The 25,575-nt window shown below is 42.6% G+C and overlaps 1 protein-coding gene across 1 annotated transcript in view; it reads left to right on the forward strand.

Moving 5' to 3' along the window:
- The window catches only part of gpc6a (glypican 6a), a 201,763-nt gene that overhangs the window by 125,112 nt on the left and 51,076 nt on the right, over window positions 1-25,575 (forward strand). Inside the window, exon 4 of the mRNA XM_055230406.1 lies at window positions 9,637-9,802. Within this exon, the coding sequence (XP_055086381.1) occupies window positions 9,637-9,802 (166 nt within the window). The remainder of the gene's footprint in view (window positions 1-9,636; window positions 9,803-25,575) is intronic.

The following is a 25,575-nucleotide window of genomic DNA, read 5'->3' on the forward strand; positions in this document are numbered from 1 at the left end:
TTATATTTAATTATTTTTCATCGCTCAAAACAATCGTCACTCCTTTTCACCGGGTAAAATAAATATTCCTGCAGATATTTTGTGCGTTTTGTGTTTGTGACATAGTGCTTTTTTCCGCGATTAATTTTTTTATTCAGGTCAAGGCTTCACTACACGCTCCAAAAGCCCAAAGGCGACACGAGGATGACGCTCACGGTGTTTTCTGTTTGCTACACGGATCATTTAAGTTCAGCTTTTTAATTCATTTTTAACACTACAGTCGTTTATACAAAGTGCAACGGTAAAAAAACCCCATTATATACAGTGTTATTTTCATTTTAAATATCAAAAGTATGTGCGGCTCTTGTTGTTTTCTTTCGTTTGGGGGTTAAAGGTCGTCGACTCCCGCTGTAAAGAGTCGATCTCTCGTTTGTGCCGTCGATGTGAGAGTCGTGTTTGGATCCAAATAAACCCTCGTTTGTCCGGAATCGTTTGAATATTTCTAAATTCAGACGCTGCAGAAATGGTTCCACGTTTTACAGACTTGTGTTTTTTGACAAAGACGTTCGTGTGTCTTGACTAACTTCATTTTTTCTGTCTTTTTTTTGTTCATAAAGTTGCGCGTCTGCCCCGGAGCACATGCCAGTCTCCGGGAGCAGATGGCGCTCCGATTTGCAGAGTGACTGATTACTCATATTACTATTGACGCTAATGGCGGTAGAATTGCGTGGGGACACTGGGGCACTAATATAGTCTTACACCCTTGTCCAATCAGCTCACTGTACCTCAACCTGTCACAATAATTATTAAAGAGTCATGGAGAGACTTTTTGGCCCCCCTCTCCGCCGGTCCCTCTAGTGCCCTCCGCTGATTGGCCTTGGTATCGCTCACAAAGTCACTGTCATCTCTCACCACTTCATTACCTGGCGACACAAAGCAATTTTCGGTCATCTGTGCGTGTCCCGCGTGCAGGTCCTGAAGGAGCGGTCCATATGCGCACGACAACACCCCGCCGCATACGAGGGGATGACGCAACTGTTGTCTCATGTTAACACACATTACCGACAATATGCCCCGAATCTGCTTCACCAAAACGATTCATAACGTTTGCGTCGTGCGGTTTCCCTCGTCTGTTGTGCACGATCCAGTTCATTAACGCGTTATTTCAAAGCTTATTTTTTGTTAGATGCTTTGAATTTGGTCCTGCTTCAGTTTCAGTCCTGCTTTAAAGGTGCACTATGGAACATTTCTGATTATATTTCTGTACAATGACACAATATCGAGCTAATTCGGTTCATTTTTTTCTCTAAAAGATCTTGCGCAGGGTCAACTCTCGACAAATTTCACCTGTAACTTGCCTGTTTTCTTTCTCCACACATAAGTTTAATGCTTTATGGCGGAATATTACTGAATTTCCAGTGATAGGATGTGCGTAGAAACAACAAAGTGGCAGATCTTCCTCCAAAAAAGTCCCACGCTTCAGCTTAAACTGTTCACTTCTCGTTCAAACTAAACACGTTCATTTGCATCAGTGACTCGATTAACAGGTCGTGCGGTGCGGCACTCGTAAAACTCTTAAAAATATTAAGATCTTTTGCAAAAAAACTACTACAGAGAAGTACTTCAGAAGTGAAACGGCAGATTAAACTTCACAGTCGCTCCAAAAAACTCCAGCTAGCTCATCCCGGGCTCCCTCCTTTCTACTGTTGTCCATTTAAATCCCTTTAATCGAAGAAAGTAATTAGCTGACGGAAAAAAGATTTGGTTGAGTAGGTTCAGTCCGACAAACACAGGCCGGTCTTGACAAGTTTTGAAGCAGCATATACTGAGAAATACCACAAAAAAACACTAATGCCACTGACACAAAGCAGGATTATCCCGGTAAAGCAGTTTTAAAATGTACAGTATCATTAAAAAGCCTGAGCTGTAGCAGATAAACACTAAACTGAAGTGATAATCAGCCATAAAAGTGACTTATTCAACTCTCTACAGCTCAAATCTGATCATGTTGCAACAAAAATAACACTTTTAAATGTGGAAATGCGATGTATTTAAATGAACAGAATGGGAGAATGGATGATTTGACTGTAAAGGGATGGATGTATTTGACCTGCAGATGAAAACTACCTTTAAATCTGCTGTAAAGTGTGTCTCCTTTTATAAGATGAATGTGTTTGCACCTGATCCCTGTGAAACTAAACTAAACTAAATTAAAAATCTGCCCATTATTGCAAAGAAAATATTATTGAGCCTAAAAATATCCAGTTTGAGCGTCCGTGCGTCGTGACTTTTGCACACAGAGACTTTTGTTCTTAAAGTGAAGCCTGTTGCTGTGGGTTTAGTGTTTGGAGCTGCAGCACAGAGCGCGTTTTCAAATAGAGACGTGTTTTTAAAGAAAAGTCTGAAGCTTTTCGAACAGATCTGTAACACACACCCCTGTACACACCTGTATGCCCCTGTATGACCCTTTATGACCCTGTACGCCCACTGTACCCCCCTGTATACCTGTGTACGCACCTGTATACCCCTGTACCCCCCTGTAAGTCCCTTTATGACCCTGTACTCCCCTGTACGCCCACTGTACACCACTACACGCCCTTGTATACCCCTGTACCCCCCTGTATGCACCCGTACACACCTGTACTCCCCTGTATATCACTGTACGCCCACTGTACCCCCCTGTATACCTGTGTACGCACCTGTATACCTGTACGCCCCTCTGTGCTGCTTTACACCCCTGTATTCCCCTGTACGCCCACTGTACACCCACTGTACCCCCCTGTAAGTCCCTTTATGACCCTGTATTCCCCTGTCTTCCCCTGTACGCCTCTGTACACCCCTGTATTCCCCTGTACGCCCCTCTGTGCTGCTTTATGACCCTGTATTCCCCTGTACTCCCCTGTATTCCCCTGTAAGTCCCTGTATTCCCCTGTAAGTCCCTGTATTCCCCTGTACTCCCCTGTACTCCCCTGTCTTCCCCTGTACGCCCCTCTGTGCTGCTTTATGACCCTGTACACCCCTGTGCGTCCACTCTATGCCCACTGTACCCCACTGTAAGTCCCTTTATTCCTCTGTATGTCTCTGTATACCCCTGTACTCCCCTGTATGCCTGTGTACACCCCTGTATTCCCCTGTACGCCCCTCTGTGCTGCTTTATGACCCTGTACTCCCCTGTACTCCCCTGTACTCCCCTGTAAGTCCATGTACTCCCCTGTACGCCCACTGTACACCCCTGTACTCCCCTGTAAGTCCCTGTACTCCCCTGTACTCCCCTGTACTCCCCTGTACTCCCCTGTCTTCCCCTGTACTCCCCTGTCTTCCCCTGTACGCCCCTCCTGCTCTCTGACTCCAGACTGTCACTTTACACATCACTCGTGTCACATCTTTGCACAGTGCGTGTGTTTTCACAGAGACACGGGGCACAGTTATTTGTGGATAATGAGTGTCATTACTCGTGTGCCACGTTTAAACACACAGAGCGAAATGAGCACGCACACGTTTGTACCGCCCACTAAATCATCTCTGATCCAGACCACTATATTTTATGACGCCACATGTACAAGGGGCGTTCTCCACAGGGGAGCGCACGTGGTCGTTGTGTGAAAGAGCACGATGTCACAAAGTACAAACTGTATTATTTTATACTTTTGATTGACAGTTTCTTTAACCGCTTCATCAACTCCACATGATCCTGGTATCGTTATCTCACTATAAGGTCTGTAAATGAAAATATGAACATTAACAGTTAAATGAGGCGTCTAAACCAGCGCTGTGGGCAGGAAGCAGCATTCCCTTCACCGATTGGCTCTTTGGTTGCTATGAAACTCCATGAATAACAAATATGAAGCTCCTTTATAACCGCTCCAGCATCGACAAGCTTCATTTGACTGGAGCTGAACGCTGTGGGCGACGTCGCACTGTGTTACTCCACTTCTTTACACAATCTGTGGGTGACATGCAGATAACGTAACCAGGTCAGATCAGTGGAGAGGCCACCACTCTGACAGGACAAATGCGCGTTTTTAAAGGTATTTGATCAATAAAACACATGTTGTATTGAACACATGCAAGATGAATGACGATATATAAAGTGTCGGGCTTAACATCTCTGTGGAGACCAGCATGTTAAATAAATGTTACACAGTGCAGCTTTAATGAAGATCTGTTGTGTTTGTGTCTGTTACGTACTGTAGTTATAATCTGTGACACCTGGGGATCATTAGGTTGTAATTTTCATATTTAAAATCCAAATATTCATCGAAGAAACAAGTCCGCTGACCTCCACGTTAGAAAAATGTTGTGTCCAATGGGAGCGGACGTCGCCGTAAACGTCATCGCAACAAAACGTCAGCGTCTTCTACGAACAACTGCAGCTCACACTCAGGAATAGTGGATTTTTTATATATATATTTTAATTTGTATGTACGAAATGACTACGCAACGCTGCCGAGTCCCATGTGTATCATCGGTTAAGAAAAATAAAATTGAAGAACGAAGTAAATACAGCGCAAAGATGAAAACAGGGATCGATCAGTGATATGGCGTCTTGAAAATAAGTGATTAAAGATCGCTCAAATATGCACCAATCACTCCAAAACAACGAGGAGATGGTAAATGAGAAGTATATACAACTATAATATGGTTAAACCTCTGAAAAGTCTGCTTTAAGTTATATTTTCTTGGGCCCCTGAAGTCTTTCTAGTACTTAAATCCCTTTTATACAAATGTCGCACGTAAACACACAGAGTACATTTATGACACTTAACGCTGAGATGAGTAGATCCATGTTAATCTGAGAGTGGATCTGAGGCCCACTAAAGCGCGATCGTGCTGTGAAATATTCCCCGCACTCAGCTCCAAATAAGCACTAACAAGATTATCAGATTATCTTTCATCCTGGGCCACTGCTGGGCACAGTATCAGCTACAGGAGGAACGGCTGTAGAATAATTGCACAGGAGCGGGAGCCATTTTAATGCAAATGTTCCACTGGCTCACGAAGCTCAGGGGCAGCTCCAACTTTTCCTATGGAGAGGATGAAATATACTGGTAACTGAAAGGCTGAAAAGCTGTCGGCACTGGACCACAGTTTTTAAAAAAATCCCTGTTTTCTCCATGTTTCTTTAATAAGCTTTCCAAAAAACTAGGCCAACTTTAATTAAATGGACAGTACCTGATTAATCCCACGTTTTTTCCTTCAATTATTCAGTATTCTGATGAAAAACAAGCGTGTATTGTGAAATGTTGTGCTGAAATATGTGATGTTTTTAAGTGGAGCAAACTGACTGATGGTTACTAGATATTTTTCCTTCAACTGAAAAACTGTCACTGTTCATTTCACAACACGGCGCTGCTCCGAGTCCATTTCATTTGAGCTCGTTTCAAAACTGAACTTCAGCTCTTTGCTCAGGTACGAAAAAAAACGTGAACGAGAAATATCATTTAGTACTCGAGACGACGTTTACGCTCCTCGAGGATCTAACCCGCAACCTCTTGGCTCAAGGGCAGATCTGAAACACTCCAAACTCTCAAAAAAAACCTTGTGTCTGTTAAATCTGAGTAACATATTTTAACTGTTGTCATGAAGTGCGGCAACTTTGAATTCTACAACTCGATTTTGGACACACCTTCTCTTGCGATGTTTGTTTTTTTCCTTTTTTTTATTCCATATTTTCTACATTTTTCACATGCAGAAGACAAAACATGCAATGGAAGATATATACATGGAAATATGTAGTAAAGATAAAAAAGTTTAATAAATCAACTACATATTTTCAATCAGATCCTCAAAGTAGCCGCTCTTTACTTTGTCAGAGCTGCAAACGCCTTTTTTCGCCTTTTCTCTGTGATATTCTTGATGAATTCACTTGAAATGGTTTTCCGTTGTACACTTTCCACCTCTGGATTCTTTACAAAAGAGCCAGTGTGCAAAAGCTGCAGGTGGCTTTTAATAACGCTTTACGGGTGCTCTTTGTGGTGGCTCTCTTTGTGGTGGCTCTTTGTGGTGGCTCTTTGTGGTGGCTCTTAAGGACGTGGACTAGTGCGACTGAGATGTTTGTTCCTGCACGAGTGAACACTTTGCAAACTGTACTAACCCGAACTTTAATGTACAGTTTTATTTGCAGCTGAAAAACACAGAAAATGAAATAATAAAGTCACTCACAAATGTGCACTGTCTGGCCAAAAAAAAAAAGGTCTCACTCTCTAATATTTGTTTGTTCCTTTAGCTTTGATCATAAATTTCGCTTCTACAACGTCACAGATTTATTTCCATCCAGTTGTTGCATAATTTTTCACCTGTTTCATTGATGATGGTCGAGTCTGACGCTGCTCAAAGCTTCTCCAGCACAAAGATTCTCACTGGGGTTAAGGTCTGGACTCTGTGGTGGACGTGTGTGAAAATGACGTCTCTGCTCCTGATCCACTGTCACAGTTTGAGCCTGATGAATCCTGACCATCATCTTGGAATATGCCCAAAAATCCACTGATGGAATAACCTGGTCATTCAGTATATTCAGGTGTCAGCTGACCTCACTCTGCTGAACCTCGACTGGACCAACTGCAGGAGACGACCTGTTTGTTTAGTTAAATCCAGGTGGAGACTTTATTTTTTGTCCGGACAGTGTAAGATTCAGTGCGATACACTTCAGAGACACTGTGTATTTGTCTATTTAAAACGTAAATGTTACTGTTTTTTGTATTGTCACTGTGTTTGTCTGTTTTAAAAATGAACCACGAGTCTAGAATAAAGATAAACTGAATTGACTTTGTGCCATTTCAGGGTCAAGAAATGCCAAGAGTGTAAAGCAGTGACCAAAACACAGGGTGGCTTTTTAAAAAATCTAAAATCTAAAAGAAGTTTGGAGTTATTTTGAGTTGCGTTTATGTTAACTCTGTTCCATATGTGTCGACTTAGAGGTTTGATGCCTTCAGTGAGAATCTACAGTTTAAATAATCATGAAAATAAAGAACCGTAAATGAAAAAGTGTGTCCAAACTTCTTTATCAAATGAGCCAAATGCGACGGCGTGAAGTGAGCGCAGTTCCGCAGTCGTCTCGCTTTAATCCGTGCGTCCTTACAGCCTTATTTGTGCGTCTGTGTGGTGAAAGTGTGCGTCTTAAACGGTCAGTGTGGATATAAAGGTTATGGCTGCAGACACAGAGGCTCAAAGGCTCAGTGAAACGGGCCCCGTAAACAGCACCGCCAAATAGTGTGGGATTATCTAATCAACCTGCACTCAAGAACCCATTAGGCCTAATTTACATTTAAACCACTGATGACTTAAAGCTTAAAGACTTCAGGAAAGCACTGGCTCTGAAAATGCACGGAAGCTGTTTTTGTGAGCTACTTTTTGAGTTTGGAGTGTTGTGTAACTGCATCAAACATCAAATGAGCCAAAGGAAAGCTGACGAGAATGTAGATGCGGGCTTTTCCTTGTCGATTTATAGGGTTTATAGTATTTTTAAAGTCCGAAATTTCACACAAAAACATCTATTTAATGTTTTTGCTTTGAATAATTGCACTTATTACTGTTTTGAAGTGGTAAGTAGCACCTTTTTTAATCGGATTCTGTTGGACTGCTGATATTTTAGGTCATTTTAAGAACATTTCAGACCTTTATTTCAGACCTTTGTGCGTTTGTAACCCCGTGTTGGGATCAGATCGTTGGCAGCTGGCCTTTTCTTGTGTCTGATGGTGTCTCTTCTCCACCTGTTTGTGCTGCATCTGTCTCAGTTTGTTTGCTCGGTGTCTGAGGCCTCTGCTCTGTTCAATCTTCCTGTTTGTCTGGAGAGCAAATGGGAGCATAATGGGGCAGAATGGCCTAATAGCATGTGGATACATTCATTCAAGAAAGGTCTCCTCCAGGGTTATAGGAAATAGCGTTTTAGTGGTAGAAAAACAGCACAGTAATCACATTTACAAAGTAGATATCCTTTGATAATGAGATCCCAGGCGGAGGTTACAGGCGTCGTGTAATTGTCATTCAAAACGCACACCCCAAACTTTGAGAGTGGCAGCACAAATTATAACATCACACTTTTTTTTAACAGTTTGTGGAGCTCCCCCTTTTCCTGAATTAATTTAATGTTAAGGTTAAGGTGCACTTTAATGTCCTCTGCTTTTGACCCATGTGGCAACCGACTTATCGTTTATCGCCATAGAGCGGTCGCCGATACAGTGAATACTTCAAATCTGCGTTATTCTTATTAGAAGTTAGACTGAAACACTAGTCTAACTCGCGCTTACATCCTCAGTGGGGCGCATTAAATATTTGATAACGGCTTGTTAAAGTAGATTTTCAGAAATGTACAGTAAAATAAAGTTTAACCCTCTGATGCATGAATTATGAAAGCCTTGGTCAAGTGTTTTTGTTCCTCTCAGGATGTGAAACAACATTGTGAAAACTGCCTTTTGTAAATATACAGACACGTGTTTCTTTTTATGCTTTGAAAAACATTTTAACAGTTTTTGGGAATGTCAACACTATAGCTGCAATGTTTAAGCTTGAATAAGGAAACCAATCCGAGGAAATTTACTTGCAGTTACACCGACTGACCACTGAATTGACCTCAGTGGAGTGTGGCAGCAGAGAGCACTCTTCCACATAAACCAGTGCGTTAAAGAGAAAGTTATGTTTTAGTAGCTTTCCACTGCTGTGACTGCTATGCACCAGAGGGTTAAGGTAACATGGGCCAAGAAAAATTGGTCTGAGGGCTGAATTTGGCCCCAGAGCCACAGTTTGGACATGTCTGATTTAGCGTGTTAAAGCTCAAACAGTGTCTTATTTGTCATTCGTGCATTTGTTGACATTTTCTTTGGGATAATTGAGAGATACGTGTTGTTTTTGTTGTGTTACATTAAGATTTAAGCGGTAGAGGGTTGATTAAGTCACTTCTTTGGATTATTATTGCTTCAGGCGCCTGATTTGTTTGTTATTAACGTTCATATCTTCATTTACGGAGACAAAAGCGAAGTGAAAGAAGCAGGATCGATGTAGAGCGGGTTAATATGAACATTTAAGACCAAAATGACGAGTCTAAAGCAGCAGTTACAGAGAGAGGTGACAGTTTTTTGATGTAAAGTGAACTGGAGCCAGAGTCGATGGAGCAGGAAGTGCGTCCACGATCACTTCCTGTTTACCGTGTTTAGCTCTGTCAGATTTGAGGCTAGTCTGGGTCAGTTACATTTATTTCCTCCGACAGCGGTCCCCTCGCGATGTCGCCAGATGCTTTGGTCAAACTCCAAACTCACTTCACGTTTGGACTGATTTCAGATTCCCTTTTTTCGCCCCCCTTCTGCGCCTCAGAGGTAAACCACAGCTGAGAATCCTGTCGCCGCGGCCGTTCGTCCAGTCCGCTGACCCGACTGAACCGCAAAAAAACACAGCAGCGCCGCACAAACGCTGCACACGGACACGCTTTTAAACCACTTTTTTGTCGTGTGGTTTTATGAACAGGTGATACGCACAAAAAAAGCGCAACGACATCTGGCTTTTCCACAACGGGACTTACCTTCTCCTCACCTCTGCGCCGTCTGAGGTCGTTACCATGGAAACACAGATTGTTTGATGCTCTCTGAAATGTCGCTTTTTTTGTGTGTTTTTTTTTTTTTTCTTTCCCGCGGCATAATGGTGAAACTGTGTGTTCTTTGTCCATAGGTAAACGTGGCGCCGGCTTGCGTGAAGGCGTTGACAAAGATGTTGTATTGTCCGTACTGCCGGGGCCTGCCTGGACTCAAGCCCTGCCACAACTACTGTCAGAACGTGATGAGGGGCTGCCTCGCCAACCAGGCCGACCTCGACGCAGAGTGGAATCTCTTCATAGGTGAGACGAGTCGTTTTGTCACGGCTAGGTTTGTGTTTGGTACGAATTTAGAACGACACTTTAAAAACTCTCTGAGCTTTCAGTCATGTTCTAACGCCGTTTCCTCCTCAATTCACATGTTTGAGTAACACGTTATTATTAATTTGTCTGGATCTTCAACGCTCAAAATGCTCTGTCCCACCTTGTGATGTCATCAAGTGGTAGTTTTCAAGTGAACATCTACCTTTTTAGCTTTAATTCTGTAGAGATCCGCATTTCCACAAGCTGAAATCAACCAAATGATTCTAGAAATGAAGGTGTGTGGAGTTTAAAAACACAGCGGAGCACTTCCTGTATCACCACATGATGACATCACAAGGTGGAACAGCGCGTTTTCAGTTTGAGAGACTCCAGATTTGTTTGTGACGTGGAAACGACATTAAACCAGATCAGAAAATAGCGCAATACGTCTGTTTTTAAAGTGCTCCTATCCTCACTTTAACGTTTCCGTCCACCCACACGAGCCGTTTCTTACCAAAACATTTCTTTTTAAAACATTTCTAGCACTTCCCATCAAACAAATCTCACACAAAACCAGTATATTCAGACACAACTTGGAAAAAAAGAGCTGGTATACGTTTCCAAGGAGACTCCCAATCCCCCACCGCTGTCCGTGGTGCTGAAGATTGCGTTCATGCCTATTTGAGCATTTGTTCTCACCAAACAAGACGCCCTAAGTGTGAACGCACTTTCCTTCACGTGTGCGCTGTCATGTCCTTGTGCACATTCGCCGTAATTGTCTTCTCCGTGTCATTCGTCAATACGCTCAGTGGGACGTGTTGTGTTACATTCGGCGCTAAAGGATTTACTGAGACAAAACTCTGAATCTTATTTGTGCAACCATTGGCTGTTTTTTCTTTTCACGGTCTGAAATGTTTGCTATAGCCGCAGCCCTGGCACGGCGCTTAAAGCTCTGGTCCCTGCTGTTTGGGATTGATAAAGGAGAGCAGATTCTCGGCAAACACATTTTCTATAGCATTTCCAGCTGGGCTACGTGAGTAATACGGCCCTTCAGAGGGACTGGAGGTAGCCGTGTCCATAAGCTGCTCTTGTTCCACAGATACAGAGACAGCGCTCCCTCTGGATCTGCTCGAGGACAATACGTTACTCGTTTTCTGCCTCATTCTTATTCATAATCTTAGTCGTTCGTTTAATGAGCTGCGTGGAAACTGTCGCTCTATAGAAACAGCTTTGTGTTGTTCATGTGTTGGTGTTTTTGTTTATCGCTCCAGTAAAGTTGAAAAAAAAAGGCTCTAGTTTCAGTGTGCAGTATTTAACTTTTCAGGTAGAAGGTTCGTCAGTCTTTACCACGCGTTAGCTTGAATGTTCTGCAGTGTAGCATTAAGTTTAATACCACCAGGTCAGACACAAACCCTCAGTCTGTTTTGTTTTGTTTTTCAATAAAATCACACGTAATTGAATAATAATAATAATACTGATAATAATAATAATAAAATATATAATAATAATAATAAAATATATAATACTAATAATGATAATAATGATAATAATAATAATAATGATAATAATAATAATGGTAATAATAATAATAATAATAATAATAATAATAATAATAATAATAATGATAAAATATAATAATAATAATAATAATAATAATAATAATAATAATACAAAATAATAATAAAATATAATAATAATACAAAATAATAATAATAATAATAATAATAATAATAATAATAATAAAATATAATAATAATAATACGTTTTATTTCACTCAAAGATGCTTTACTGGACACATTAAAACAGTCAAACGATCAATAAAAAAATAAAAATAAAAATAAGACGAGTAAAACACAAACAGGAAAAAGTAAACCATTAAAAACTTCTGAATAGATGCAGAATAATAAAATAAAGACAAAATCGATATGTTTTGTTGTACTGTGGAACACGAGATGAGCAGGTGGTGAACCCTCCACCAGGGAAATTACACAGTGTAGCTTTAAGAAAATATATTTTATAAAATTGTAAGAACATATACAATCAACAAAATAGTTACAGTATTTGAATTTTTCTCCTTTTTGTGTTATTTTCTAATGTCGAGCGATGTAAAATCTGTTACTCAGCACCTCTCAACGTGCAGCAGGATGAAGGAGATGAAGCAGGAATTATATTTTTATAAGGTCAATATTTATCATCTCAACTTTTTCTTTGCACTACAGGGAAATTTGTGGTTATTTTTTGACTATATGATCAGATTTAAGCCGTAAAATGTTGAATTAACGACTTTTATGACTCATTACAGATGCAAAGTAACGACTAAAGTGTTTCATTCTGCTGTTTATTTATTGCAGCTCATGATTTTTAACAATATTGTAGATTTAGTTTAAATCTGCTCCTGGGTTTTTGTGTCAGTGGCGTAAATTAGTTTGAATATCATCGTTTACGTCTATATTTTCTTCAGTAATCTGTGTTTTATCATGACGGGGCCTTCTCCTCCTCCAAAATAAAAAGATTTGACAAACAAAAGAACATCCTCTGACTTTTTCGTAGTGACATAAACATTTGAAAGAAGTCGTAGTTGTTGGAGGAGCCGTACCTTTTATCGGGGTAAACATAAGACGCGCTCACAGTTTTTACCTTGAATTGGCGCCGCACGTTTTAAGCGTCCTCCACAGAAGCGCGTGTCAAATCCTCCGCCTCTTCCAGCTGAGTGAGAATCCCGCAGGAGCGATGACGTAATGCCGAGGCGTCCGCTCCCCTCGCTCTTTGAATGAGGCGTCTGGCAGCTTATGACAAGTGTTAAAAAGTCAGTGTCTTGTTCCGTCGTGAAGAGCCAAATCTCCGGGCGCAGGGGGCCGGGGCTGACAGCGGAGGGACCTGCTGCTTTTGGGCAGAAGAATGAGGAATCTGGTAAAGCACAAACACCCGCGAGCTACACGTAAAGTACATTTTTAATTTTCTGTTTCTGTTCAGACATGTTTTGACTTTAGGAGAAATATGATGATGTGGGGTTTGCAATTAGAAATAATGAACCCAAGGGATGTTTATTTTACCAGCAGAGGTTCATTAATTTGGGACGCTTGGTGATTATTAGGAGCTTTGATTGCTAACTTACTGTGTGGAGTTTGTAAATGGTTTTAAAATGCATTTTTGGAAACTGTTTTCTTGGATATTTGTCGTTCTAATAGATCCAGATGAAATGAGCAGGTGGAAAGGCAAAGTTTTCTTTTGTTTTTTGTTCTAACAAATTGTTCCAGCTTCCAAATATTAAACAATAACCTGAAATAGTCCCATATTTTCTAAACTTATTGCTTGTTTTTTCTGCTTTATTTATCTGATTAACTGTTAATATCTTACGTTAACAAACCAGACACGTGTTCAGTTCTGTCTGTGCTTCATGGAGCTCAATAAATATAAATGTGTTACGTTAGCATTAGCATTAGCGTGATGTACTGATATTCAGCCTGGTGTTCCACATTTTATTATTATTATTATAACTTGACTTTAAAGATAAAACGTCTGTTCTTGGTCACTACTTCCTTTTAGCGTCACTACTTCCTTTTAGCGTCACTACTTCTTGTTAGCATCACAACTTCCTGTTAGGGTCATTACTTCTTTTAGCGTCACTACTTCCTGTTAGCGTCACTACTTCCTGTTAGCGTCACTACTTCCTGTTAGCGTCACTACTTCCTGTCCAATTTTATCTCTGTTTTAGCAGAATCTTGCAAAAATTAATAAATACTGTTGATAGATACTGTTGTTTTCTATTTTATTCTTATTTTTATAACTTGACTTAGAAATGTAAAATGTCTGTTCTTGGTCTCGGATTTTGTAAAATAAATTTCCCCCCAAAAAGCGACTTATATATGTTTTTTATTCATTATTATGCATTTGTGGGCTTGTGCGACCAGTTTAGTCCTGATGTAGCCTCACTTGTGTCTGTTTTAGTCCAGGTTTTGTCCAGGTTTAGTCCAGTTTAGTCCAGATTTAGTCCAGTTTAGTCCAGGTTTAGTCCAGTTTTGATGTGGATAAAGACATGAACACAGATAATCTAATTTAACATTATAAGCTTTACGACTTGTGCTAAATTTGAAGTGTGAATGAAACCCACTCCAAACATCACATCACATATCATAATAGTGGATTTTGCGTGTCTCTGTGTATTTTTATCTGGAACATTTCACTACGTGGCTTGCAAACCGGCTATTTCCATGGAAACAAGGGGCACGTCTTTACCTTCACCTTTAACTCAACATCTCTCGTGCCATATTTTTGTAAATCGAGGTGGCAAAGTCTTAAAATAAACACAAAAACGAGGACGCAAGTCAGAAATTGTGTTGTTATAGCTTCCAGGGCGCCATTACTCAAATTGTTTAGTTCGCCCTTAACATTTTGTTTTGACTTTATATGGAGTTTTTTTTGCTGTTTTTTCTGGTTTTGTAATTATAACTAAAGAACCCGTGGCGTGTTTATTTCCATCTCCAAACATTCATACTCGCAGACGCCCGAGTCTCGTGCGGCTGAAGCGGTTCGATTAGCTTAGCATGCAGCTTGTGAGGAGAATCGATTTGCATTTCAGAAACAACTTCTTAATGCGGAGCGGGTCAGTGGTCGCGCCGCTGTGCGTCTGTGCGGAGCAGAAGTGTATGGATCCAAGCCCCACATAGTCTGTCACTGTCACCCCCCGATGAGTCCTGATTACAGAGGGTTATTATCCAGGCCCGGCGTAAAGAAGCGGCGTTTACGTCTGGAAAGAGACAAAGTGCACACGGCTAAATGTCAAAGTCGATAACATGGATTGATAAAACCACAGGAGCCGCTGCTTTTAAAGTTTATGTGGAACAAACATTTTATCTTTAAATAAATGCAAAGACACATGTTCACCTGGTCCAAACGTTTATGAAGTTTGAACAGAATAAACTGGAGCGACAGATGAACAGTGTGAGGACGCAAAACTAAACCAGGACTAAACCAGGACTACACAGTGTGAGGACGGAAAATATATGAACCTCACTCTGAGGACTGAACCAGGACTGAACCAGGACTAAACCAGGACTAAACCAGGACTAAACCAGGACTAAACCAGGACTGAACCAGGACTGAACCAGGACTAAACCAGGACTACACAGTGTGGGGACAGAAAATATATGAACATCTCACACTGAGGACTGAACCAGGGCTAAACGGGGGCTAAACCGGGACTAAACCGGGACTAAACCAGGGCTAAACCGGGACTAAACCAGGGCTAAACCAGGTCTAAACCAGAGCTAAACTGGGGCTAAACCAGGACTAAACCAGGGCTAAACCAGGACTAAACCAGGACTAAACCAGGACTAAACCAGGACTAAACCAGAGTTGAACTTGGACTGAACCTGGACTGACCCGGGACTAAATCAGGGCTAAACCGAGATTGAAACAGGGACTAAACCAGGACTTTCATAACAGATGAGTTTAAACCATCTCTGTTCTCTTGATGGAAAAGTAGTTTGTCCATCGCTGTGTCAGAAGAACAACACTGTGCAAATGTACTTATAAATGTATTTATAAATGTATTTATCAATGTATTTATAAATGTATTTATAAATGTATTTATAAATGTATTTATAAGAAACTACGAGGACAGACTGACTCTATATGTCACTCACTTGTTGAACATTAATACCAGAACTTTTAATCCAAGTTCTCATGTTTGTAAAAGTCTAAAACTGTCCACACCAAAACTGAAATGGGACAAAAAGCTTTTGGCGATTTTACTTCCCACACAGTTAATACATTTCACACAAAAAGTACACACAAAACTGGAAACTTTAGTGCCACAAATGCACTTTAATAATGTGGTGATGAACAGGGACAATCACATCTGCTCCAGTTTTAAAGTTTAAATGGACTTGTGTTGTTGTGTTGGTTTGTTTTGGGTTTGTTTTGTTTTGCTTTTGTATTTTTACCAGGACGCCCACGATAACGACATCGTGAGCGTCTCATCGGGCTCTGTATAAATAAAGATAAATGAAGTGAAGTACTTTACAGATCATATAATATTACTGTAGTACTAAAGTGTAGCTGGAACAGTGCAGCTCATTAATACATCATTTCACTGTTTTTATTATTTATTGTATTATTTATTTTATTGTCTATTTATTTATTTAATGATTTTATTGTTTAGTGATTGATTTAATTAATTATTTATTTATTTGTATTTTTTATTTATTTATTTTTATTATTTATATTATGTATTTATTTGTTTTATTATTTATTTAATTTATTTATTATTATTATTTGATATGGGCTTTGGAATTGAAATTACAGTTATACTAAACAAACCAAATTAATTGCCGATAGAAAAATATGCAAATTTTCTACACGTGTCCATAGGAGGCTTTTATAAATGAATAAAAATAAACTAAAGTAGGTGCATAACATCAGTAAATCACATTTCATACAAGGCCTGTCATGATTATTTTCTATACTGACTTATTTATGATTCTGTGGCTTTTTATAGATAAAAACTCACTCCTTTTGTGTTGCATTTTGTCATGTGTTTTTGCAGTTTACACATTTAGAAAACATTTTGCGAGTTAATTCAGCTTTATGTTTCGTTTCAATATTATTTTTTATCATTCATATTTACTTCAAGATCGTGTTTTATCGTGACAGGACTATTCGCACGGCGTTTGCACGTATCTGAACCTCCGTAAAGCCGCCACTTTAATCAATCCTCGCCTTTTATTATTAAGTTTTAAAAAAAACGGTGTCGACGTGTGATTGTTTCCGTGACGTAACCGTGTGCAAGACCCGTGGACATCGAAGGCGGCGAAGCGTTGTAAATAAACGCAGGTGCTATTAAAGCGCCGTCTGATGTGGGACAATAACAACAGCGGCGGTAAAATTTACGACCCTCGGCGTGCATTTAAACGCATCAACAAGACGTACAGGGCTCCCAGGACGCTCTGAATCCGTGTAATTGATCGCTGCCAGTCATTTCAATCCGGCGAACAACAGTATTCAGACTTGACTGGATATAAAGCTTTGAACAAACGTGTTTATTCCGACGCAATTGGAAAACGCCGTGACCTTGCGCCGGGGTGTAGCCTAGAGTGTTACGACTAAGGTGTGAAGAATAATAGCGAGGTACGTGTCATCCATTTTTAAAGCGCAGTCGGGGATGAGGAGTTTGCGGCGGGGAAAGGTGACGGTGATGACAAGAGCACTCTGAGAAAAAACATCAGAGTGAGTGAAAAATGAAGCGACGCCAGAGGAGGTGTGGTTAATATCAGAGTGTAGTGTTTTTTTGACCTGTGTGTGCGTCCGTGTGTGCGTCCGTGTGTGCGTCCGTGTGTGCGTCCGTGTGTGCGTCCGTGTGTGTCCGTGTGTGTACATATGTGGAGATGTATTCATGGTCCAGTCCTACAGGATCCCGCAGCATCAGTCTTCTGCCATCGTGACAAATTTACCTACCAGAGCTTCATGACAGACACATCATTATCATTTTTCTTCCATGTACCTTGTTAAAATATCCTTAGAGAGGGACAAAAAGCGAAGGACGACGCTGTAGTGTCCACGCGGGAGAACAAAGAAAAGACCTCCAAAGAAACCGGGAGGAGGAAGACAACTGTGCGTAGGTTTAGGTTGAAGCTGGAGACGCCAAAACGGACCAAACTGCAAAGAAATATTTAAATTTAACGCCGCTGTCCTGTGTCTTTGCGGCGATTCAAATGTATTCTGAACTTTCCTAACGTATCCCGAACACCGTAATCACTCACAGCGATGAGTTTGCAAGAGTTTATAGAGGCCGGTGCGAAGTTTGCCGTCACATCACCGTGAACGACGACTACATGAGCTAACGGCGCACCAGCTTTACGTCATTTGACCTGCGTTATAATATAATATAATTTAACAGTATTTAATTTTACTTTAGGACATGAAACAATATGTGCGGATGAAAAAATGTTTAAATTAAAGTAAATGTAATGTCCTGTAGTGTCCACGCAGAAGAACAAAGACAGCTCCTCCAAAGAAACTGAAAACTGAGAACTTTTGGGTGATTTTAAGGCTTTTCCTTTTACTTTTTGTTTGTTTTATTCAAAGCTGTAAACACCAAAACTTTCCAAACTGAGCCGGACACTTTCCTGTGTGGACTTTGTTTCTGGCCTTGTCTCGGTTAAACCCTAAAAAGTTTATTTGTCATCATAAAGTACAAGGTTCCATAAGCTCTGAAAATGTGTTTGCCTCGACACATCCTCTAGTGAATAATTAGTGAACAATGTGCATAAATCAGCAGAGTAAAAACACAGAGCTCTGGCCCCGGCGTCTGCAGCCTCTGACGGGTTAAAACGCGGCTCTCGGGGTTTGTGCTGCACGTCTTGACCTTGATTAAAATGTCCAGTGCCAAAACAGAAAACATATTCATCATGTTTGGACTGTCAGGTGCGTCTCACGAGAGGCTCGCCGTGTGGAGTCTTTGCCGCCGGTCGGCCGCTCTGTCTTTTATGTCGGGTGATGGTTCACTCATGAGAAAAGTCTCACTCTTTGGATTCACACAGTGTGTGTGATGATAAAAGGCAGCTGTGTTACTGAGGGTGTAATTGAATATGTTATGGATAAAATAGGAGTAATGACCTCCTTCACTTTCACATTAGCAGCCATTTGTACAAATGAATTCCCTTATTGCGCGCGCCGGGCCGCGCCTGTGTACACATTACTTCTCCTAATTAAGATCTAAGCTCATGTTTTCCTCTGTTGAGTCCTGTGACACCACAGTGAAAGAGAATCCGCATTGATTTTATTTGCTCATTTCTTTTTAATTGCGTGGATTGTGTCCCAGTGAAACTGGACCTCCCCACAAGCCTGAAGCCAAGCCAGTATGTTTAGTGTCCTCCAAAAGGATCTGTGATGTCAGGAGGATTATGAAGACGAACATCCTGCCAGGACTCTGCTTTAAATAATATGGATCACTCTGCAGAAACCCAACTCTCTGTGTCCTGGACCAGAGGAACCAGAGGAAGCACAGGCCCGAGCCCGTGTGGGGTAATTATCTCAGAAGGGCAAATAATGAGGATCTGCCCAACTTTGAGTCTAATAAACATCTGTAATTCAACACAAGCTCATGTTGAAAAAGTGTCTCCATATGTCTGATCTTATGGCACAGAGGAGCTGGGTTTACTCAGCCAAGCAGGAAATTATGGTTTTAGATCAGCAAATGAAAAATCACATCCAGCAGCTGTGTATGTAATTAAGACATGGAAGAAGAGTGAAGAAGAGTGAACATGAGGAAGAGTGAACATGAAGAGTGAACATGAAGAGTGAACATGAAGAGTGAACGTGAAGAGTGAACGTGAAGAGTGAACATGTAAAAGTGACGCAGCAGAGATCAGTGTTTCACATCAGTGATGAAAGCCTCATATTCAGTGTGTCGTGTTGTGTGTTGTGTGCACACATGTTGTGTGTTCTGTGCACACATGTCGTGTGTTGTGTGCACACATGTTGTGTGTTGTGTGCACACATGTTGTGTGTTGTGTGTTGTGTGCACACATGTGTGTTGTGTCACATCTGTAGTCACATTTCCTGTTGATTCTTCAGACACATGTTCCTTGAGTCACTTTTGCTGTTGCTTTTTCATGTTTTCATTTATCACATTATGTTAAAATGAATAACTTTTTCTAAACTTTGCTGACATGATTTTCTTTTTCTAACATTATTATGTGAAATGCAGAGATAATATGTTCTTACACTGGGCCGTTTTTCATTACTTTGAGCAGATACAAAGAGCAGTGTGGACATATCCTTTAACTCGCCCTCTTCTCTTTCATATTTTCTAATTCAGTTTCTTCCTTCTGGGCGACTGTGGGGTTGGATTAATTACCGTTTAACACATGCGTGGTGCACGGTCGGGCGGGCGGCTCATCCATCACTGCTCCGTCTCTTCTTTACCATTGGCTTAATTATGAGGCAGTTGTTGGTGGCGTCTCCAAACATGAATCAACACAACAGCCAAGGTGAAGGTTAAACAACGCACAGGGAGCAGTAAACACGGGCTCAAGGGCAACACAGAAAAAACAATATTAATGTTAAATATGAACAGATCAAAAGGAAAAGTTTCAACTTTTAAAGTTTTTTAAGTCATTAGATTGTTATATATTCTTTTGTTTATGTGTTTGTGTCAGTGCATCTTCAGGAAATAAAATGCACTGACCCCGAATTTTACCCAAGGACACGACAGTCTGCGCTAAAAGGAACGACAGTCTGCGCTAAAAAGAACGACAGTCTGCGCTAAAAGGAACGACCGTCTGCGCTAAAAGGAACGACAGTCTGCGCTAAAAGGAACGACAGTCTGCGCTAAAAAGAACGACAGTCTGCGCTAAAAGGAACGACAGTCTGGACTAAAAGGATCGGCAGTCTGCGCTAAAAGGAACGACCGTCTGCGCTAAAAGGAACGACAGTCTGCGCTAAAAGGAACGACAGTCTGCGCTAAAAAGAACGACAGTCTGCGCTAAAAGGAACGACAGTCTGGACTAAAAGGATCGGCAGTCTGCGCTAAAAGGAACGACCGTCTGCGCTAAAAGGAACGACAGTCTGCGCTAAAAGGATCGGCAGTCTGCGCTAAAAGGAACGTCCGTCTGCGCTAAAAGGAACGACAGTCTGCGCTAAAAGGATCGGCAGTCTGCGCTAAAAGGAACGACCGTCTGCGCTAAAAGGAACGACCGTCTGCGCTAAAAGGAACGACCGTCTGCGCTAAAAGGAACGACCGTCTGCGCTAAGAGGAACGGCAGTCTGCGCTAAAAGGAACGGCAGTCTGCGCTAAAAGGAACGACCGTCTGCGCTAAAAGGAACGACCGTCTGCGCTAAAAGGAACGACCGTCTGCGCTAAAAGGAACGGCAGTCTGCGCTAAGAGGAACGAATGTCTGCGCTAAAAGGAACGACAGTCTGCGCTAAAAGGAACGACAGTCTGCGCTAAGAGGAACGACAGTCTGCGCTAAAAGGAACGAACGTCTGCGCTAAGAGGAATGACAGTCTGCGCTAAAAGGAACGACAGTCTGCGCTAAAAGGAACGACAGTCTGCGCTAAAAGGAACGACAGTCTGCGCTAAAAGGAACGAACGTCTGCGCTAAGAGGAACGACAGTCTGCGCTAAAAGGAACGAACGTCTGCGCTAAAAGGAACGAACGTCTGCGCTAAAAGGAACGACAGTCTGCGCTAAAAGGAACGACGTCTGCGCTAAGAGGAACGAATGTCTGCGCTAAAAGGAACGACAGTCTGCGCTAAAAGGAACGACAGTCTGCGCTAAAAGGAACGACAGTCTGCGCTAAAAGGAACGACAGTCTGCGCTAAAAGGAACGACAGTCTGCGCTAAAAGGAACGACAGTCTGCGCTAAGAGGAACGAATGTCTGCGCTAAAAGGAACGACAGTCTGCGCTAAAAGGAACGACAGTCTGCGCTAAAAGGAACGACAGTCTGCGCTAAGAGGAACGACAGTCTGCGCTAAAAGGAACGACAGTCTGCGCTAAAAGGAACGACAGTCTGCGCTAAAAGGAACGACAGTCTGCGCTAAAAGGAACGACAGTCTGCGCTAAGAGGAACGACAGTCTGCGCTAAGAGGAACGACAGTCTGCGCTAAAAGGAACGAACGTCTGCGCTAAGAGGAACGACAGTCTGCGCTAAGAGGAACGACAGTCTGCGCTAAGAGGAACGAATGTCTGCGCTAAAAGGAACGACAGTCTGCGCTAAAAGGAACGACAGTCTGCGCTAAAAGGAACGACAGTCTGCGCTAAAAGGAACGACAGTCTGCGCTAAAAGGAACGAACGTCTGCGCTAAGAGGAACGACAGTCTGCGCTAAAAGGAACGAACGTCTGCGCTAAAAGGAACGAACGTCTGCGCTAAAAGGAACGAACGTCTGCGCTAAAAGGAACGACAGTCTGCGCTAAAAGGAACGACGTCTGCGCTAAGAGGAACGAATGTCTGCGCTAAAAGGAACGACAGTCTGCGCTAAAAGGAACGACAGTCTGCGCTAAAAGGAACGACAGTCCTGCGCTAAAAGGAACGACAGTCTGCGCTAAAAGGAACGACAGTCTGCGCTAAAAGGAACGACAGTCTGCGCTAAGAGGAACGAATGTCTGCGCTAAAAGGAACGACAGTCTGCGCTAAAAGGAACGACAGTCTGCGCTAAAAGGAACGACAGTCTGCGCTAAAAGGAACGACAGTCTGCGCTAAAGAGGAACGACAGTCTGCGCTAAAAGGAACGACAGTCTGCGCTAAAAGGAACGACAGTCTGCGCTAAAAGGAACGACAGTCTGCGCTAAAAGGAACGACAGTCTGTGCTAAGAGGAACGACAGTCTGCGCTAAGAGGAACGACAGTCTGCGCTAAAAGGAACGACAGTCTGCGCTAAAAGGAACGACAGTCTGCGCTAAAAGGAACGACAGTCTGCGCTAAAAGGAACGACAGTCTGCGCTAAGAGGAACGACAGTCTGCGCTAAGAGGAACGACAGTCTGCGCTAAAAGGAACGAACGTCTGCGCTAAGAGGAACGACAGTCTGCGCTAAGAGGAACGACAGTCTGCGCTAAAAGGAACGAATGTCTGCGCTAAAAGGAACGACAGTCTGCGCTAAGAGGAACGACAGTCTGCGCTAAAAGGAACGACAGTCTGCGCTAAGAGGAACGACAGTCTGCGCTAAGAGGAACGACAGTCTGCGCTAAGAGGAACGACCGTCTGCGCTAAAAGGAACGAATGTCTGCGCTAAAAGGAACGACAGTCTGCGCTAAGAGGAACGACAGTCTGCGCTAAGAGGAACGAATGTCTGCGCTAAAAGGAACGACAGTCTGCGCTAAAAGGAACGACAGTCTGCGCTAAAAGGAACGACAGTCTGCGCTAAGAGGAACGACAGTCTGCGCTAAAAGGAACGACAGTCTGCGCTAAAAGGAACGACAGTCTGCGCTAAAAGGAACGACAGTCTGCGCTAAAAGGAACGACAGTCTGCGCTAAAAGGAACGAACGTCTGCGCTAAGAGGAACGACAGTCTGCGCTAAGAGGAACGACAGTCTGCGCTAAAAGGAACGACAGTCTGCGCTAAAAGGAACGAATGTCTGCGCTAAAAGGAACGACAGTCTGCGCTAAGAGGAACGACAGTCTGCGCTAAAAGGAACGACAGTCTGCGCTAAAAGGAACGACAGTCTGCGCTAAAAGGAACGACAGTCTGCGCTAAGAGGAACGAATGTCTGCGCTAAAAGGAACGACAGTCTGCGCTAAAAGGAACGACAGTCTGCGCTAAAAGGAACGACAGTCTGCGCTAAGAGGAACGACAGTCTGCGCTAAAAGGAACGACAGTCTGCGCTAAGAGGAACGACAGTCTGCGCTAAAAGGAACGACAGTCTGCGCTAAAAGGAACGACAGTCTGCGCTAAAAGGAACGACAGTCTGCGCTAAAAGGAACGACAGTCTGCGCTAAAAGGAACGACAGTCTGCGCTAAAAGGAACGAACGTCTGCGCTAAGAGGAACGACAGTCTGCGCTAAGAGGAACGACAGTCTGCGCTAAAAGGAACGACAGTCTGCGCTAAAAGGAACGAATGTCTGCGCTAAAAGGAACGACAGTCTGCGCTAAGAGGAACGACAGTCTGCGCTAAGAGGAACGACAGTCTGCGCTAAAAGGAACGACAGTCTGCGCTAAAAGGAACGACAGTCTGCGCTAAAAGGAACGACTGTCTGCGCTAAAAGGAACGACAGTCTGCGCTAAAAGGAACGACAGTCTGCGCTAAAAGGAACGACAGTCTGCGCTAAAAGGAACGACAGTCTGCGCTAAAAGGAACGACAGTCTGCGCTAAGAGGAACGAATGTCTGCGCTAAGAGGAACGACAGTCTGCGCTAAAAGGAACGACAGTCTGCGCTAAAAGGAACGACAGTCTGCGCTAAGAGGAACGACAGTCTGCGCTAAAAGGAACGACAGTCTGCGCTAAAAGGAACGACAGTCTGCGCTAAGAGGAACGACAGTCTGCGCTAAGAGGAACGACAGTCTGCGCTAAGAGGAACGACAGTCTGCGCTAAAAGGAACGAACGTCTGCGCTAAGAGGAACGACAGTCTGCGCTAAGAGGAACGACAGTCTGCGCTAAAAGGAACGACAGTCTGCGCTAAAAGGAACGACAGTCTGCGCTAAAAGGAACGACAGTCTGCGCTAAAAGGAACGAATGTCTGCGCTAAAAGGAACGACAGTCTGCGCTAAGAGGAACGACAGTCTGCGCTAAGAGGAACGAATGTCTGCGCTAAAAGGAACGACAGTCTGCGCTAAAAGGAACGACAGTCTGCGCTAAAAGGAACGACAGTCTGCGCTAAGAGGAACGACAGTCTGCGCTAAAAGGAACGACAGTCTGCGCTAAGAGGAACGACAGTCTGCGCTAAAAGGAACGACAGTCTGCGCTAAAAGGAACGACAGTCTGCGCTAAGAGGAACGACAGTCTGCGCTAAAAGGAACGAACGTCTGCGCTAAGAGGAACGACAGTCTGCGCTAAGAGGAACGACAGTCTGCGCTAAGAGGAACGACAGTCTGCGCTAAGAGGAACGACAGTCTGCGCTAAAAGGAACGACAGTCTGCGCTAAAAGGAACGAATGTCTGCGCTAAAAGGAACGACAGTCTGCGCTAAAAGGAACGACAGTCTGCGCTAAGAGTTTTTGTTGTGTGTTCATTGTTGTTTTATAAAATTCAGTTCATATCAGACATGCACTTTCATCTTTATTTGCAAAAGTAAAATATATTTAATAAAACAAGTGTTAACGCTTAAAGACACAGAGCTGCTGGTTGTTTAAACATTTCAGTAGATTGTGAGTGCAATTGTGTGTGTGTGTGATTGTGTGTGCGATTGTGCGACTGTGTGATTGTGAGTGTGACTGTGATTGTGTGTGATTGATTGTGTGATTGTGTGTGCGATTGTGCGTTTGTGTGTGCGATTGTGCGATTGTGTGTGCGACTGTGTGATTGTGTGTGCGACTGTGTGATTGTGTGTGTGACTGTGCGATTGTGTGATGTATGTGTGATTGTGATTGTGAGTGTGATTGTGTGATTGTGTGTGTGACTGTGCGATTGTGTGTGCGATTGTGTGATTGTGTGTGTGACTGTGCGATTGTGTGATGTATGTGTGATTGTGATTGTGAGTGTGATTGTGTGATTGTGTGTGTGACTGTGCGATTGTGTGATGTATGTGTGATTGTGTGTGTGACTGTGCGATTGTGTGTGCGATTGTGTGATTGTGTGTGCGACTGTGCGATTGTGTGATTGTGTGATGATATGTGTGATTGTGTGTGCTATGTTCATAATATCTGGTTATAACTTCTTGAATTGTTTGATTGCCAAGTTCCACATAAAGTCACAAAGTTTAGTGAAACTCAGACCCAGATCTGCTCTGACCTTTGAATAACCACGTTTAGTTTTTAAAGTTCAAATCCTCCGTCCTCCCAAACGTGTCAGACTAAACTAATTAGAAGCATAAAGACAGACGCAGAAGTGTGTTATTGTTGTGCGGCTCATTCCAGCAGTGAGCGCAGGAGACAAACTCCCCTCAGACTCTGTCAAATGTTGGCGAGCTTTAAGTCTTTGGTTGGAGCTTCAGCTGCACAGGCAGAGACGCATTAGAAACTCACTTTGACATAAAACGCTCTTGGCTCTGGGCTCACACATGATAAAAGTGCCAGTTATTGTGTTTGCACTAGCGCAGCGTGAGAAGGGAAACGTGCCGACTTTCAACCTGGTTAAGTCTTCAAATCAGACCTGAGAGACACTTCCCATATTTTATC

This window comes from Periophthalmus magnuspinnatus, chromosome 3, assembly GCF_009829125.3.
Source record: "Periophthalmus magnuspinnatus isolate fPerMag1 chromosome 3, fPerMag1.2.pri, whole genome shotgun sequence".
NCBI lineage: Eukaryota > Metazoa > Chordata > Actinopteri > Gobiiformes > Gobiidae > Periophthalmus > Periophthalmus magnuspinnatus.